This window comes from Perognathus longimembris, chromosome 10 (assembly GCF_023159225.1).
Source record: "Perognathus longimembris pacificus isolate PPM17 chromosome 10, ASM2315922v1, whole genome shotgun sequence".
Classification (NCBI taxonomy): Eukaryota; Metazoa; Chordata; class Mammalia; order Rodentia; family Heteromyidae; genus Perognathus; species Perognathus longimembris.
This window is the reverse complement of record NC_063170.1, coordinates 37,852,508-37,870,026: the sequence shown is the minus strand read 5'-3', so window position 1 is coordinate 37,870,026 and position 17,519 is coordinate 37,852,508. Positions and strand designations below refer to the sequence as shown.

At 45.8% G+C, this 17,519-nt stretch overlaps 1 protein-coding gene across 2 annotated transcripts in view; it reads left to right on the top strand.

The window, feature by feature from the left end:
- The first annotated feature begins 7,683 nt into the window (after positions 1-7,683).
- Positions 7,684-17,519, top strand: part of Sh3bp5 (SH3 domain binding protein 5) — a 68,845-nt gene continuing 59,009 nt past the window's right edge. The window contains exons 1-2 of one of the 2 annotated variants that reach the window (XM_048355894.1): positions 7,684-7,728; positions 10,266-10,328. In XM_048355894.1, coding sequence (XP_048211851.1) covers positions 7,699-7,728; positions 10,266-10,328 — 93 coding nt within the window. In that variant the 5' untranslated portion in view covers positions 7,684-7,698. Of the gene's footprint in view, positions 7,729-8,259; positions 8,548-10,265; positions 10,329-17,519 lie in introns of those variants that run through there. The other variant, XM_048355895.1, reaches the window with a different exon arrangement.

The following is a 17,519-nucleotide window of genomic DNA, read 5'->3' as shown; positions in this document are numbered from 1 at the left end:
GGTACTGGTGGTTCAGGTCTTCAGGCTCTGACGCCAGACTGTGATGGGAACTGCAGAGAGCAGTCTCTGTTCTAAAGACATCAATTGACAAGTGGAAAGCATTTTTAAAAGTCAATTTATGGGGAATCTTTATTTACATAACACTGAAACTTTACCGAAAGAGCTTTAATGAAGAACGAATGAAGCTTTAGGGGCACAGTTTTCATGGGACCCTGTGCCCCCCCCTCCCCAGGAGGAGATTACATCATCATCATCTACATGTTCAGGGCCTTCAAATGGGTTCCAGAAATAGTGCTTAATTGTATTTCAGTAGTGTTGATGGCAACCTTAGGTTTGCATACTGCACTTAAAATGCACTTGTAGTCTGGCCACTGCTGCTTCATGCCTGTAATCCTAGCTACTCAATAGCAGCACACGCATAACACACACACACACACACACACACACACACACACACACAGCATTTGTAGAACCAGGTATGTGCAGAGCCAGTGCAATTCCAGTATTCTGAGGCAGAAGGATTAAAAGTTGGACATCAGAGACCAGACTGCACTATATAGCAAGACCTGTCTCACAAGAAAAATAAATAACTTGTAATTTCTTTTGGCATTACTAAGTTTGAATTCAGGGCTTTGTGTACAATTGCTCGAGCCCCTTTTCCTCTGGCTGTTTTTGAGATAGTATCTCAGTTTGTCTCCAGGCTGGCCTCAAACTGTGATACGCTTGACCTCTGCCTCCTGAGGAGGTAGTATTGCACACACTGGTGCCTGGCTATACCTTGTTTTTTTCTTTTGTCTTTGGTTTTTCATTTATTCAGCATTTTATTACATGAATAGATTTTACACACCAATTATGGAATTCACAATGTATTCCAATGTTCCAAAAACGTCATTAAAAAATTATTGTAAAGGTGATGATGTGCAGAGTGGTGATAGTTACGTAAGTTAGGTAATGAGCACACTTCTCTTTGAACAGTGTTATCCCCTCCCTCGTTTTACAACTTTTTAAACTTCCTTATGTAAAACGCCTTCTTACTTTAGGTTTAATTCACACACAAAAAAATAAGAAAAATAAGAGATGAAAAAAAGACAAAGGAAGCACCATGAATGCAGTTTGTGTTTTATCTAGTCTTCCTAATGTCTCACAGAGGGAGATGTCATCTTATTAGCTTTATAGGTGAGGATAATAAAATTAAAAAAAGAAAAGAGAAGCATCTTGTCCAACATCAAATGGCTTGTGAGGGTCTGCAGTGGACATAAAGCTAGATATCTCTTGAGTTAGGGAAAAGTAGAACATTTTTAAAATATTCATTTTAATGATTATAAAGGTGATCTACAGAGGGGTTACAGTTAGATATATCAGGTAAAGAACACATTTTTTTTGGACAATGTTACCCCTTCCCTCCACTCATTCCTAGTCCCTGCCTCACCCCTGTTCCTGCCCACAACAACAAAACAAAAAGACAACAAAAACAGAAAAAAAACCCTCATTTCCATTCAGGAGTTCATTTTGATAAATATTATTTTATATGATCAGAGGCACATAGGCATTGGGCCTTTGTGTCCCTCTCCTAAGAGTGTCCTTCTTTGGTCTCAGTGTGTGTGAATGTCTAGAGTCCTGTATAATTTATTATGTCCTGGTGAAAGTGGAACATTTAAATACAAACAAAACATAACTCAAATGAGAGTACACATTTCCTTCAACTGAGTGGTTCTCAAACTTTTGGGTCACAGATACCCTTTATGTTATTTTTTTTCAAATTGGTCATGGAGCTTGAACTTAGGGCCTGAGCACTGCCCCTGAATTTTTGTTCTCAAGGCTAGCACTCTACCACTTTGAGCCACAGCCCCACTTCCAGTTTTCTGGTGGTTAATTGGAAATAGGATCTCACAAACTTTCTGCCCAGGCTGGCTTCAGATCTCAGACTCCCGAGTAGCTAGTATTACAGGTATGAGCCACCAGGGCCCTGCCACTCTTAAAATTCTTTATGATGATTGAATATGGAAGGGTTTTTGTTTATTTGGTTATGTCCATGAAAGTGTATTAGTCAACCTTCAATTGCTGTAACAAAACACCTGAGGAGGAAGATTTCTATTGGCTCATAGTTTCTAAGGTTTCAGTTCATGGTTAACTGCTCCATTGCTGTGGGCCTTGGGTAAGGCTGAAACATCATGGCAGGGAACTCATGGCAGCCAGGAAATAGACAGAGAGAAAGTATTGGGGGACAAAAATATGTCCTTCAAAGATATGCCCTCAATGACCTGCATCCACCAAGCCTCACTTGCTAACAGCCCATTCAGCTAGGACTTACCAGTGGATTCCTCCATTGATAATACTGCCTTCATGATCCAATCACCTCTCAATAGTGCCACCAGCTGGGGGTCTTTGGGGTGGAGGAAGGAGAGGAGTACTTTACACTCAAACCATGTAGGTAGTTACTATATAAAAATTAAAATTTAATCCTTTGTCTCTTGATTTTGGTATAGAAAGGCAAACGACTACAAAAGCAATACTTGCAAAACTGTTTGGTGTAAATCAACTGAACAACTCATGGGGGGAGAGGGAAAGGGGGAGGGTGGAGGGGGGAGTGAGGGAGGAGGTAACAAACAGTACCAAAAATGTACCCAATGCCTAATGAAACTGTAACTTCTCTTACATCACTTTGACAATAAATAAGAAAAAAATTCAAATTTAAAACACATTTTTACTAACTCATCTACCAATAATATATGTAAAAATAAATATAATTTTGGGGCTGGGAATGTGGCTTAGTGGTAGAGTACTTGCCTAGCATGCATGAAGCTCTGGGTTTGATTCCTCAGCACCACATAAACAGAAAAAGCTGGAAATGGTGCTGTCACAAGTGGTAGAGCACTAGCCTTGAGCACAGAGAGGCTCAGGGACAATGCCAGGCCCTGAGTATAAGCCCCAGGAAAGTACAGGTTCCAAAAGTAAAATTAGAATAATCTCTCAAACCAAGAAGGGCATTGCTTTATATTATCACAAATCTCTCTAATATGTGATTGAATAAAATATCACTAGGTCCTCATGTCTTCTATTTCCAATCTGTGTGACATGTTAAGTTATACATCTTCTAGAAAATGCCAGTGCTCAGTTATGTGAGAGGGAGTAAAAAGAGGATTTCACATTAGTACCAAAACAGTAATGATTAGTACAAAAACAGTAATGACTCACTGAAAGGTCTTCAGGCCTCCAGTGTCTCTAGCTCAGGTCTTCAGAACCACTGTCCTGGCCAATATGATCTCTAAAATATACACTAGACATTTACAGATTACAGACCACCTCTGTAGATTGCATGCTGAATGTTTATATCCACCCAAACTGATATGCCAAAATCTTTGCCCAATATACTGGTGTTAGGATGTGAGGTTTTGGAGAAGGGATTGGCTGGGATTCACGTCATATAAAAAGAGAGCCACCGAGAGCTTTTTTCTTTTTCCCTCCCCAGAGAGCTTTATAGGTCTCTTTCTGACACACGAGGATCAAGTTAGCAGGTTGCAACCCATCTCAACCTCACCAGAACCTAGCCATCTGGCATCCTGCCCCAGGTCATCCAGCCTCCAGTAGATTTCTATTGTTGATAAACCACCCAGTCTGTGGTACTTAGTTATAGCAGCCCAAACTCTGAAAAATTGCCCCATTTCCTGTGCCCTGCTGCACCTCCTTGTATAAGTTTGGGAACTTGTGGATATAAAGGTCTTGTTATTCCAAGGATTAGGCTATGTATGTAACATAGTTGACTGTAATGGAGACCACTATAGTGGTGAAAAAGTAGACTTAGTTAAGAGGTTAGAGTTCAGTAGATTAGTTAGGATGTAGGGCTTTTAGAGAACATCTTGCAGTGGAAACCATTACTGGTTTGGAGTGCTGAGAACAGAATGAGAAATGCAAGATTGTTTCAGAAACTCAGCTGTGAAGAATAGAATGTCCCACTTCCATTTTTCTTAGTGCCTCACAATTCTAATGCGGGGGGGGGGGGGCGGGTAAAGGGTGTGAGTGGGGAAGGAGAGAGGAAACAGACATAGTTGAGAACTATAGGTCTGCAGACTCGCAGTGACCCAGCAGGTTTTAACTGATCAGTTGTCCTATGCTTCAGTTGCATAAGGGTGACCAATCAGAACACAGACCAGGTTATCGAAACAAACAAACAAACCAGGGCTCAGAATGTGGCTTAATGGTAGAGTGCTTGCCTAGCATGCATGAAGCCCTGGGTTCCATGCCTCAGTATCACAGAAAAAGCTGGAAGTGGCTGGGGATATGGCCTAGTGGCGAGAGAGCTTGCCTCGTATACATGAGCCCCTGGGTTCGATTCCCCAGCACTACATATACAGAAAACGGCCAGAAGTAGCGCTGTGGCTCAAGTGGCAGAGTGCTAGCCTTGAGCAAAAAGGAAGCCAGGGACAGTGCTCAGGCCCTGAGTCCAAGGCCCAGGACTGGCCAAAAAAAAAAGAAAAAGAAAAAGCTGGAAGTGGCGCTGTGGCTCAAGTGGTTAGAATCCTAGCCTTGAGCAAAAGAAGCTCAGGGACAGTGCCCAGGCCCCGAGTTCAAGCCCCAAGTATGGCAAAAACAAAACAAAGCAAAACAAACAAAAAAAACCAACCCTAGACTCAGAGCTAGAGAGCAGATTACACAATGGGCTGATTTCCTTCAATTCCTGAGGGAAGACAATGAGAAGGCTACAGCAGCAGCATTGGCAGTGGAGCTGCAACACTGGCAAGCATTGCCTGCTGCAGGGCTGCAACCCTTGAGACCTCCGGACAGCTTTGGAACCAGGAGGCTGCAACTTGAATGCCCCCCCCCCCCCCACCAAACCCCATGAGCAACAGCACAAGAAAACTGTTCCTTCGGGGCTGGACCTAATCAAGGAAACCTTTTGAAGGGACCAGGTCATTTCAGAAGGAGAAATTGGAGCATGAAGAGAGGTTCACAACACAAATGAGATGCTCTGGTCCTGGCTTCTGAGATAGAGGCAGTCACATGGCAAGGAAGCCAGGCAGTGGTGGCTGGCCTGGTGACTGGCCTGGCCTTTCAGCAAAGGGAAATAGCTCAGTTCTACCACCACAAGGGCTGAATTTGGCCACCACTGAATGAGTTTGGAAGGATCTCTTCCTCAACCTCCAGAAAGGAATATGGCCTTGTTCACATCCTATTCAGCCTCTGATGCCCTGAGTTGGGACTCACTGACCATTCGACACCTGAACTTTGGGTCTCAAAGTGACCCTTAATGGCCATCTTGTCCTGGTCTTCATCTCTCACTAGAACATCAAAAGAAGCTATGTCTTGAGCAAGGAGTTTCAAACTATTGCCCAGAATTACCAACTAACCATTGAGTTAGTCAGCGATGAAAGCTGAGACCTTTTTGGGAATAGACCTGGGGCACACACCTGAGACTGGTCAAAACCAGTCTCCTTGAATAGTGGATCACAGTGCCCGCATGTGCATAGCAGGACCTCCTTGCCAGAAGAATAGCCCCCTAGCTACTGGAAAAGCCATCAGAAGCAGTTTTTCCACGGTAGCTTTGATGACTGGCTGTCAAAAAGAAACTTCTTGCAGAGCAAAGGGCTACAACCCTCTGGGTTGGTAGCATACAGTCTCTTAATTAAAAAAAATTTTTTTGTCATTGTAGAGTTGATATAGAGAGGGCTTACAATTGCATGAATCAAGTAGTGAGTATAATTGTTTGAAACATATCTCCTCTTCAGGTAGTGAGTATAATTCTGTTTGAAACATGTCTCCTCTTCCTTGTCTCCCAGTTTTTCCCCACTCATCCGCACCCACGAGATGTACAGTTCATTTTCCACATGCTGTCTAGTGAGTACCACTGTTGTATTTGTCCACCCTTTGTTTCACCTTTTCTTTGTTCCCCTTTCCCTCCCAAATACAAACAAGATAAAAGGAAAGAAAACAAAAACAGCAACCAAAAATATCTCTTGTTTTCTTTTCTTGGCGTGCATTTCATAAGGTATTATTTTATATATCTTATGCACATAGCTATTGAGCCTTTGTCAACCATTCCTATGCATATCCTCCTTTGGCCTCAGTGTGTGAATGTCTAAAGTCCTGGATAATTTATCATGTTTCATATATATGTACTATGTATGTTTGCATGTATATTAAACATTCAGTGTGTTTGCTTGTAGATTTATTTAGTCAGTCGTGAGACTTGAACTCTGGATCTGGGCACTGTCCCTTAGCTCTTCAGCTCAAGGCTAGCTCTCTACCACTTGAACCACAGTGCCACCTCAGATTTTCTGGTGGTTAATTGGAGATGAGAGTCTCATGGATTTTCCTGATTGGGGTGGCTTTGAACCTCCATCCTCAGATCTCAGCCTCCTGAGTAGCTAGGATTACAGGTGTGAGCCACCAGCACCAAGCTTACTTGTAGATTTATAGGTACATTCTAGTTACCACAAATGAGGGAAACCATGCATCCTGTGTTTCTTTGGCTCTGGCTTACTTTGATTAATATAATTTTTCCAAGTCTTTCCATTTCCTTATTAGTGCTTCAATATCATTCTTTCTTTTTGTTTAACTTTTATTGTAAAGGTGATATAAAGAGGAGTTATAGTGACATAAGTAAGGTAAAGAGTACATTTCTTTTTGAGCAGTGTTACCCCTCCATCATTTTCTCCTTTTGTCCCCTCTCCCCCAAGTTGTAAAGTTCATTTCCAACATAGTGTCTAGTGAGTATCATTGTTGAATTGGTTCACCTTTTGTCCCACCCTTTCTGTGATTCCCCTTTCCCCTCCCCAAATCAGATAAATTTTTATACAAGACAAAGGTTACAGAAATAAAAAATAGTGACAAGGAATAAATCAAAGGGGGAGAGGGGAGAGAAACAAAAACTATGAACAATACAGTTTTTTAAAAAAACCTCTTGTTTCCATTTCTTGGAGTTTGCAATGAGAACAAAGGAGGATATTCTTAGGAGAGGATCACAATGGCTCAATATGCATATGGCCATATAAAATGGTGCTTATTGAAATGATCTCCCAAATGGTACTATCTGATGGATCAGTAGAATTCATCACATTTTCTTGATGCATCTGGGTTAATTCCTTATCGAGGCTATGATAATGCAAAAATTCAACAATCCAATCAATAAATGGGCTAAAGACTTAAAAATAAACTTCTCAGAGTAAGAATAATAGTCGAGTCACATGAAGACATGCTCAACATCTTTGTCCATAAAAGAAATGCAAATCAAAACAACAATGAGATTCCACCTCATCCCAGTTATTGTGATCATTACCACAAAAACTAACAGTGACAAATGCTGGTGGGGATTACACCAAAAGGGAACTCTATCACACTGTTAGTGGGAATGTAAACGTGTTCAATCTCTATGGAAAGTAGTATGGAGGTTCCTCAAAAGGCTAAACATAGAACTTCCCTACTCCCGGGCATTTATCCAGTCTTAATTCCAGTAGCAAAGACATTTACAGTGACTGGCACTCCTTCCCCATCGTCTGACCTTGTGCTCCCAGATGTCACAGTGACCCTGACATGTGTAAACCACACCAACAGGCCCCTTCCCTGCTTTGTGACGCTTTGTCAGGCGACCCCCCTGCTCCCTGCTTAAGGAGGGCCCAGAAACTTCACCGTTCACAAACCCCAGGTCAGCCGTGCCCATCAGCGGGTCACAGGCCCTGCCAGCTCACGCGGTTCTCAGCCCCCATGGGTTCTCCATGCTTCCCGGCGATCCAGGTAAGACCAGGGCACACACCAGGGGCGAGCGGGTGGGCCGGGAGCGAGGTTGGGACAGGGGCTCCGCGCCTGCAGCTAGCTAGAGTGCACTCACTACACGGTGTGGAAGAGCCTTGGCTCCAGTTCCCCTTTCTGGGGAGATTTCAAGGTGTGCCCGCGGGGAGAGTCGTGCTCTAGGTTCCGGGCTTGGCGCCGGGCTTGGATCTGGTCCACACGCAGCGAGCACCCGTGTGCGAGGGTGACCTCGGGGAGTAGACATACCCCGAAGTTTGCTGGGCAGGAAGGGAGCTCCGCCCCGCCCCTCCACCCCCCCCCCCCCCGCGGCCCGCCGCCCGGGCCGGGTGGTGTGTGATGACTTGTCCGCTGTCACCCCGAGAGGCGCCTCCCCCGGAGGTTTTCTGGGCGCTGGGCTTTTTGTGACGGAGCCCCCCGTGAGCCGGGCGGAGGACGGGGCGGGCCGAGGGCGGGGCGGGCGCCGCGGCGCGGATATCCTCGGCAGCCAGGGGGCGGCCGCACCCGCTCCCGCCGTCCCCGCGCCTCGGCCGGCCGGCGCTCCGCAGCGAGCCGCGTCCTCGCGATCGAGCCCGCGGCGGCCGGGCGGCCGTGACCCCTCCGCGCGCTCCCACCCCGTGGCGCAGTGGACGCCCCGGCCGCGGCGCTTCTCCCGCTGCCCGCATGGACGGGACGCTGAAGCGGAGCCGCCCCGAGGAGCCGACCGAGCTCCCGCCGACTGCCCGGGACGGGGAGCAGGGGGAAGAGGAAGAGCCGGGCATGGAACCGGGGCTGGAGGAGGAAGAGGAGGTGGACCCCCGGATCCAGGTAGGACGCGGGGCGGGACGGGGCGGGGGGGGGGGGCTCCGCAGGGATGGACGCGGGCGTCGGCGTCCGAGGGCCGCGGCGCGGGGTGACCTCCGGGTCTCCGAGGTCGGAGGACGGGAGGGAGGGTCTGGATGCCCGCTCCTGGGTGCCCACGGGAGGGCCGCAGCGCGCGCGTGGACGTGGCCTGGCTGTCCCGCGAGGCTCTCCCCGCAGACCCCTGCAGAGCCTGCGGGTTCTGCCGCGCGCCCCGCTGTTCGGGCGGATGTGCAACAAAGGGAACAGGGGGGCGGGAGCGCCGGGAGCGACGGGCGGGTTTGCGGGTTTCCAGCCCCGGAGCGCGGCAGTGCGGCGAGCACTGCCAGCTATGCCCCGACACCTGGATCCGGGAGCCGGGTGCCTGGGCTGGCGCGGGCACCGGGGCGGGCCGGGGAGCAGGGCCGGTGGGCGTCGCCCGCCCTGCCGCGTGGGATGGCACCGGTGGAGCTCGGTTACCGAGCCCTCACCTGGCGGGGGTGCCCGGCCTCCGGGCTTTGGCTCATTGTTAGCCGTTCGATGGGTTTACAGTCGCCGTGGGTTCCAGGTTTGCTGGGCCCGAAACGCTTCAAAGCCCTATTTTTTCCTTGTTGTGAGATCGGGTGTGAAGAGAAATCGGGAACAGCTGATGCGCAAAGCTGGCGCGTGGAGGCGGCGGCGGGAATGGCCTGGCTTTCTGCGCCTCCATTTCCAAGATAGATGATTAAAGACCAGTTTCCAGGCCAGCATCTAGGAGTGACAGCTGAACCTCTTCACCCTCCACCCCCACCCCCAGGCACAGCACATTCCTTCCCGTGGCCTGGCTTTCCACCGTCCCATAGACCTTTTTGTTGTTATTTTGTTTAATATGTATGTGTGTACATATTAGATGCATATTTAACAAAACCATATATATATATATATAGCTTTTATGCACACTGCAAATTCTGGACCCCCCTCACTGATTTTCTGTACACAGATAAATTAAAAACTCACAACTCAGCTGGTGGAGAATAGGTTTTGGCAGGTTTGTAAAAATATTAATTTTTACCTAATGGCTGTTCTCTTAAAATCATTGATTTAGAAACGAAATTTTATGTTCTGGGTGTGAATTCTATTAGCAGGCTCCTTTGTTCCCATAGTAAAGATGAGTTACCTTCCTGTTAGGCATTTCTTATACAATGTCACTTTGTAAGTTTTGATAGAGAAGGGATTAAATCTTACTTAACAAAACAGTGGTAGGTTGAATAATTGACAGCTGGAAAAGAGGTTTTCCATTTCCTTAAAGGAAAATGTTGAACTCTGCTAATAAGTTATTGCTAGAAGTCTGTTCTTAGTTTAATGATTTCCTGGGTTTGGCTTGGCCTTGCTTGTTTTATTTGCAAAGTTCTTGCTTAAGGCAAGATGGTGCTGTTTTGATTGGCTTATTCAACTATCTCTAACTGGTGAGTTTACACTTGAAATATTTGACCTTCTGAAGAATGACAATTCCTAGGACCTTAAGACATTATCAAAAAGTGTACCTTCCACACACAATTTTTTTTTTTTTTGACAGTTTACTCTTCCTGCAGAGCCTCAAGAATTTTCCTCCAGAATGAGCTGGCCCTTTCCTCCTACAAGTGGGGCTGGGGTAGTTTTCACAGGACTAAATTCTACTGGAAACGAAAGACAGATCCCTCACACCTCTCTTCTCTTGTCTTCACTAGGGTGAACTGGAGAAGTTAAATCAATCCACAGATGATATCAACAGACGGGAGACTGAACTGGAGGTATGGAGCTGGGCCCCTGTTCCTAGTGAAATAGTGTTGGTTCCCTTTGATTTCAGGCTGATGACTTTTGTTTCACTAGAAAGAGAGTTCCTGTAGGAGGCCCCCTTGGGAAGTTAAGCAACAGAATAAAACATACACTCTGGGTGGAAACCATGTGGATCCAATTTCACATGTATTTTATTATGGAAGCTCCAGAGGGCCAAAACCCATGGCTGTCACGGCTGTGCAGAGCATTGCACAATACTTACGTCCAAATATCAGTCTGTGGAAAAGCTGAAAGGGCTGAGGGGAGAAATAGCTGAAATTCAATGGAGAAGAATGAATGAGCTCCCAACATCTCTTAAATGTCTACAGGAGGTCATGCTTGTGTTTCCTCAAGCTTAGACTGGGTGTTTTACTTTCCTGTGCTAATAATTCACACCCTCCCTTCCACTTCTCAGCTCATTTGTTTATTGTCTGCTTGTGTGTAGAATATAATTATCTTAATGGCAACAAAAAGCTGTTTAGACTGGGAAGGGCTTTCCTGCTGGGAAAAATCTTAAGGAGACAAGAACTTGATTTGAATTTCATGAGTATGAATTTCATGGTATAAACAAGCTAGTATTCTTTACAGCTACCAATTAGTCCCTACCCCTTTTCAGTAGTGGTTAGTTTGATCATTCATAAGCAAAGGTGGACAATCCCTGTTTAGGTCTGGTTAAGGGGGGATGTCTGAGGGGTGAGGGAATGCAGGGTGTCCTTCGAACAATATATTCCTACAGGAGAAAGAGCAAGAAAGGCCAATTAAAAGGCCTGAAAATAATCTGGTCCCTCAGATGCAGGTGTAAGAGAAGGGAATATAATTGGCCAGAAATTCCCTGGCAGCTTTGATTTCTGACTGTATGACCCTGGAGGCAGCAGACTCATGTGCAGTAGTGTACATGACCGGACTTATGTCTCAGCAAGGGCGCTGGGGGCTCACGCCTGTAATCCTAGCTACTCAGAAGGCTGAGCTCTGAGAATCCCATTTCAAAGCCAGCCTGGACAGGAGGAAAGTCTATGAGACTCTTATCTCCAATTAACCAGCAGAAAACCACAAGTGGTGCTGTGGCTCAAAGTGGTAGAGCACTAACCTTGAGCAAAAGAAAGCTCAGGGACAGCAGCCAGGCCCTGCGTTCTAAGTCCCACAACTGACAAAAAAAAAAAAAAAGACATTTCTCTGCATGTTTAATTTTTCACTTTTGTTAAATGGAGTCTCTTTGTGAAATCAGGAAATTCAGACCTCAGAATTTCAGAGTTATGATACATTAAATAAAGTCCCTATCATTCTTATAGAGCATTATCATCGACAGTTTGTTATTTCAAGACAGGGACTCATTGCCTAGACAGACCTGGAACTCTCCATGTAGTCCAGACTGGTTTGAAACTTAATCCTCCTGCCTCTGCCTCCCTAGTGCTGGGATTTCAGGTATAGATACCACCTCATTTGGTTCTCATTCCATCCTGTCCAGAACTCTGCAGTCCAATGTGGTAAACACATGGCTCTTTAAGCTAATTGACATTCCATAATATTGCAAATTTTCCAGTTACAGTAATCACATTTCAAGAGCTCCATAGCCACAGTATTGGCAGAGTATTATAGAAAATTCTGGAGTATTTGGAACTGCCTGACTGTCTCCAGGTGAAGAGACACTCTGTCTTATGATTTCATGGCATGGTACCACCATTTCTCCTTGCCTAACTAGACCTGGATGTTTCCCAAATCATACCTAGCTCTTCTCCCCCCACCCAAATATGAGCAGACAAGTTAGAAATTGTGTGTGTGTGTGTGTGTATGTGTATGTATGTATGTGTATGTGTGTGTGCATGCCAGTCCGTGGACTTGGACTCAGGGCTTGAGCAGAAGTCTTTGAACTTCTGAAGGTTAGCACTCTTCCACTTGACCCACAGTGCCACTTCTGGCTTTTTGGTGGTTAATTGGAGATAAGAGTTTCAGGGAATTTACTGCCTGGGCTGGCTTCAAACCATGATCAGTTTCCTGAGTAATGAGGATTAACAGGTGTGAGTCACCAGTGCCTGGCCCAGTAGTTTCTTTATTCTTAAAGCAAAGCATCTGACTTATTTTGGCAGTGCTGAGGATGGAACCTCGCAAATCATTCATGCAAGGTGAGCACTGTGGTACCGAGCTATGCCCCACCATCTCTCCCTGGTTTATCTTTTTTTGATTGCTTATTATGTGCCAGCCACTGTGTTTGCTCAGTATTCCTGGCACTTACCTTCTGGGGTAAACTTGGTTTATTTGTTAAACTCTGTATAGCTCTGATTTCCGAATTTCATTTGTGAGTATATTTGGGTATTTGTATGTGGCAGGAAGCCACCAGACAGGTGTTTCCTGCCTGGCTACAGAAAGCATTGAGTGCCCTGGGTGCAGTAAGCTGGAGGGCGTGCTGACAGTGACCTGAGCAGGCTGGGTTGCACCTTTGCCTAGTGTTACAACAAAGACTGACTCAGAAAAATATAATACAAACCACAGCAGTAATTAAACGCTCCCTAGTAGACATGTTAAAGAGTGAAAAAACAGCTGAAATTAATTTTAATGTGCTTTATTTAACCCAGAATGTTAGAAAAATTAGTATGATCTCAAATATGGTCAGTATAAAAAGTAGTTCAGCAATCTAGGGGTGTAGCTCAGTGGTATAGTACTTGCCTAGCATATACAGGACTTGCTACATCCCAGCCTCTCTCTAGACTTTTTCTTTGGTGTGTGTATATTGGTACTGGGGCTAGAACTCAGGGTCTTGCATTGTCCCTTAGCTTTTTTCACTTAATACTAGTACTCAGCCACTTGAGTTGCACCTTCACTTCTGGCTATGGGCTGATTAATTGGAGATAAAGGTCTCTTGGATTTGTCTGCCCAAGCTGGCTTTGAACTGTGATCTTTAGATCTCATTCTCTTGAGTATCTAGGATTACAGGCATGAGCACAGTTACATTTTTATGCTAAGTCTTAAATATTGGTGAATATGTGCCCTATTGGTGCACATTTCCATGGGATCTCAGTAGCCAACACGTGGCCCTGGGCAGCACAGCTCTATTAGACATTTCCTGTCACACTCAAGATGATGTTGTCAGAGCCTGAAGTAGAGGACTGTGTGTGTGTGATGTCTGTGTGGTCTGCAGTGCCTTGCTAGTCAAGCTTTGTGTTGGCTGCTGCTGGTGGTGTGCTGAACAAGACTGAGATTTCTCTCCAGGGATTTCCAGTTGGGTTGGGCTGAGAGGAATAAGGTTGAGAATGATTACTGATGTTGAGAAGTATGGCAGGGGAGGGATGTTCTGAGGAACCCTGAACAGGAGGGCGCCCACGTGCACAGAGCAGCAGAGGGGGCTAGAAACTGGGGTGTGCAATGAGTGTGCCACAGGACAGTGGGATGTTTCAATATACAGCTCATTCTTGTTATTCACAGTAGTTGTGTTCTATATTCATGGTAGTTGTAGCCAGTGAAATAGTGATACCAAACTTTTTTTTTTCTTTTTCAGTGCTGAGGTTTAAACTCACAGCCCTGTGCTTGCTAGGCAGGTACTCTACCATTTGAATTATGTCCCATCCCTCTTCAAGTATTTTTCAACCATCTCAGTTACGCTAGAGCCTACATGCTATCACTGGGCTTTTTGCTCAAGGCTGGCCGTCTACCACTGCACCACAGTGAACCATTTCTACTTTTCTACTTTTTTAGCTCCATTTCTACTTTTTTGGTGGTTAATTGGAAATAAGAGTCTCATGCATTTTCCTGACCAGTCTGGCTTCAAACTGTGAGCCTTAGATCTCAGCTTCCTAGGATTATAAGCACAAGCCACTGGCTCCTGGCTTGAGACTAGTTGGGTTTTTTGTTTGTTTTTTAACTGTTCATGTGCATGTCTGTAAATGACCCATATCGATTTTAATGAGTAGACAAGTTCCTCCACATCTGCATAGAAGTTGGAGTTCTCCAGCCCCCTATATAGCCTCTGCTGTCCCCTTGACCTTGCTTTTTGAAGATGATCTGGGGCATTGGGTGCCTCCCTAATCTGATGAAATGGCACTGATGACAGATTTGTGGCAGCTGCCAACTTGCTCTCAGAACATGGCACAGGCCTCTATGGGCAGTGACAGGCCAAGATGTTGCTCCTGCACTGACCTTAAGCATCCCTCTCCTATTGGCTGCTTAAAGAATTGATGAGGAAAGGCCTCTGGGTCTGCCTCTGACCTTATCTGAATAGAGATGGGGGGTGGGGGGGTTCTTTGATTTGTTTCAGACTTCTCCAGCTGGCAAAAGGAGATACCTTTTAACTGGCCAGGCCTTTACAGATGAGCCTGAAATTTCAAATTAAGAAACTAAATTCCACAGACCTATTGAGGAGGCAGCTTTAACTTATGTACCAGAGGCAGTTGGAGATGATGGGGAGAAGACAAAGGAGGAAGAAAGGAGGAACACGTATAATTCATGCTAGGTCTCATGGTGAGACATGCTAAGGAGAAAAACCTAGAATGGAAGCAGGGTTGTGGATATCTGGGGGCAAAGTGAAGGAAGGGGAAATCATGTGCCAGAAACATGTCTACAGGGCACGAGCTGTAGAGTCACATAGGGAAAAAAATTTCAGCCAGATGGCCGGGCCAATGCTGTGGGGGAGGCTTGCTGGTGGCCAGGTCTGAGCCAGCGAGGGGACTGTGTGCTGAGAACGTAAGGAATGGACAGAGGTATGGCTGAGGCAGTGAGTAATGGGTCATTCAGGTGTCCCAACAGCTCTGCCAGGTGAGCCAGGTTATATATATGGATGTGTAATGTAAAAAAAAAAAAAAGTATTATAGAAAGCTATTTTTTTTAAATGTTAAAATGGACTTGGCACAGGCTTTCTGAATCTAATTCAAATTGAGATTTGCAATATTCCATGTGTGTGAATGCACATGCACTTACACTGAAAATAAATTATTCTAGGCATGTGAAGTGGGTAGAGGATGAGGGGAAGGATGAGGAGGGTCGTTTTGTTGCTGCATTCAGCTCTTCTGGAGTATTCCACAGTTCTTTTTCAGCTTGCCCTTTCCCAGGGAGGCAGAGCAGTTAATTGGAAATGTTTATCATATTTTCTCAGTTCTTTCTGGGTGGTCTACAGGGTGATTTGAAAAATCATGAGCTCCTCCATCTTGCCTAAGGCCTATACCCAGAACCTATTTTTCCTCCTGCTCCAGAAACCAGAGGACATTTTCTCTTAACAAAACAAAAGCAAAATGGAAATGAAAATAGCAAGTGTGTGTGTCATGCTTGGGGAATCAGAGGTAGGAAGAAGAAGGGAAAGAAGACTTGAAAGGGGCCTGGCCCTTCCCTCTAATGAATATTTAGCACAAGTCAGAAGAGTAAAAGTCCTTTATTAAAGGTTAACATTGTCAAGTACCACCACTGTCTCCCCTGAGGCCCTTCTGTGTGCTTGGACAAGGTGCACGTGTAGAAGGTCCTGGATTTTAGTGATGCATTGCAGAAAGTACTAGGGAGCATTCAAGGCAATAACTGCATGTATAGAAATGGCAAGCAACCATTTCTTGAAGGTGGCACCAAATTCTAGACCTGATGGCAGACTTTACCAGGCTGGGCTGGGCGAGATCTTTGTTTACAGAGAGCCCTGGTAACCGAGGTTTTCATGCAGGCCCTCCCTGAGCACCTCCCCTGGATTGGCCTGTGTGGGGCACTGGGGGCTACAGTAGTGCACGGAACCTGAGACAGCTTCCACCTCTGTAGAGCTTGCCACCCTCTGGATTTCACAGTGAAGGTGCCAGGAGAGGACTGCACAGGGCCCTTTGGGAGGTCACTGAGGCTGCGTTGCAATGGAAAGTTGAGGTCTGGAGAACTTGGATCAATTGAATTGAGCATCCAAAGAGGCCTTGACAGGCCACAGGAAGAAAGCTGACAAAATGGCATCACCTGTGGCTGGGGAACAATAGGAAATCAGTGTTTGTGGGATGCCTTAGCATCGTGGTTGTAAAGACAACACACTCCAGATCTCTCCTCAGCACCTTCTGGGAAACCTGAGCTGGAGTTGCTCTGACCTGGAGCTTGGCCTTCAGAATGGAGGGGTTCAATGTCTAGTTGCAGGGAGGTCCGAGGCCTGCTAGGTAAAGTCTCCAGGGGAGCCAGGCAGCCCACAGGTCTGGCGATGGCTCTGTTCTCCTCTACCAGGATCTGCTGTGACCTTTCTTTGTTAGAGATTGGTGTTGGGCAAGAGGCCAGGGAGAGGGCTTGCACTAGTCTGGATTGGGCAAGATGAGCTTTGCAATCACTTGATTGGCAGGGTTTGGGGCTACAGCCTGTCTCCTAGGGTGTAGACAGGAGCTCCTTGCCCTGAGCCAGCCCTGCCTCATTAGGACATGTCTTCTCCTGAGATTTTTCTGACCTTGAAGGAATTACACAGTCTTCTGCACCTCAGGTTGCCCATTCCGGCGATGCTCCTAGTGTGGTCCTATCTTGGTCTTGTGCGAGGTGATGGCTGCAGTGTGTGGGGACTTGAGGATGGAACTTGTGTCTTTCCCAGAATGTCCCTTTACTATTGGCAGCTAATAATGGTGAGTGCCTACTGTGTAAGCCCCAGTACTGGCCAAAACGTGACCTTTCACTGTAATAAAGGATGATAGGGCAGGGTGGACAAATGGCCATGATCTATATAGTGGGAAAAATCAGGTAATAAAATTATGAAGTGTACATAATTCAGCACCCAGGCCCTGAATTCAAGCCCCATACCAGCAGAAGTGTTGGTTCATAGTGGTTTAGAGTTTTACAAAAATCTGCCACTGCATAATGTGTGGAGCATGACTAGAAGAATGTACCCTCAGATGTTACTGTGGTTATTGCTATTGCTGCAAGTTCTGGTGATTTTACTTTTCATATCTTGATGTTTGGGGAATTAGTTACAATGACTGTCTTTTATCATTTTTATAGACAAAGAAGTTTGGGTGGGAATGAAGCCTGTTATAAAAAGATGCTTTATGAGCCAAAGAAATGAATTCATATGGAAGGAATTTTAGGAACTATGAAGACTAGAAAAGTTCAGCTTGAACATTCCTCCTTGAGTTGTAGATATAACATCCCTGCCAGTGATGGGCTTGCTGGTGAATTATTTTTTGTTCAGGTTCCATGGTGGTAATCCATACAGCAATGATTGACTGTGTGTTAGTGGCATTTTAGGATGG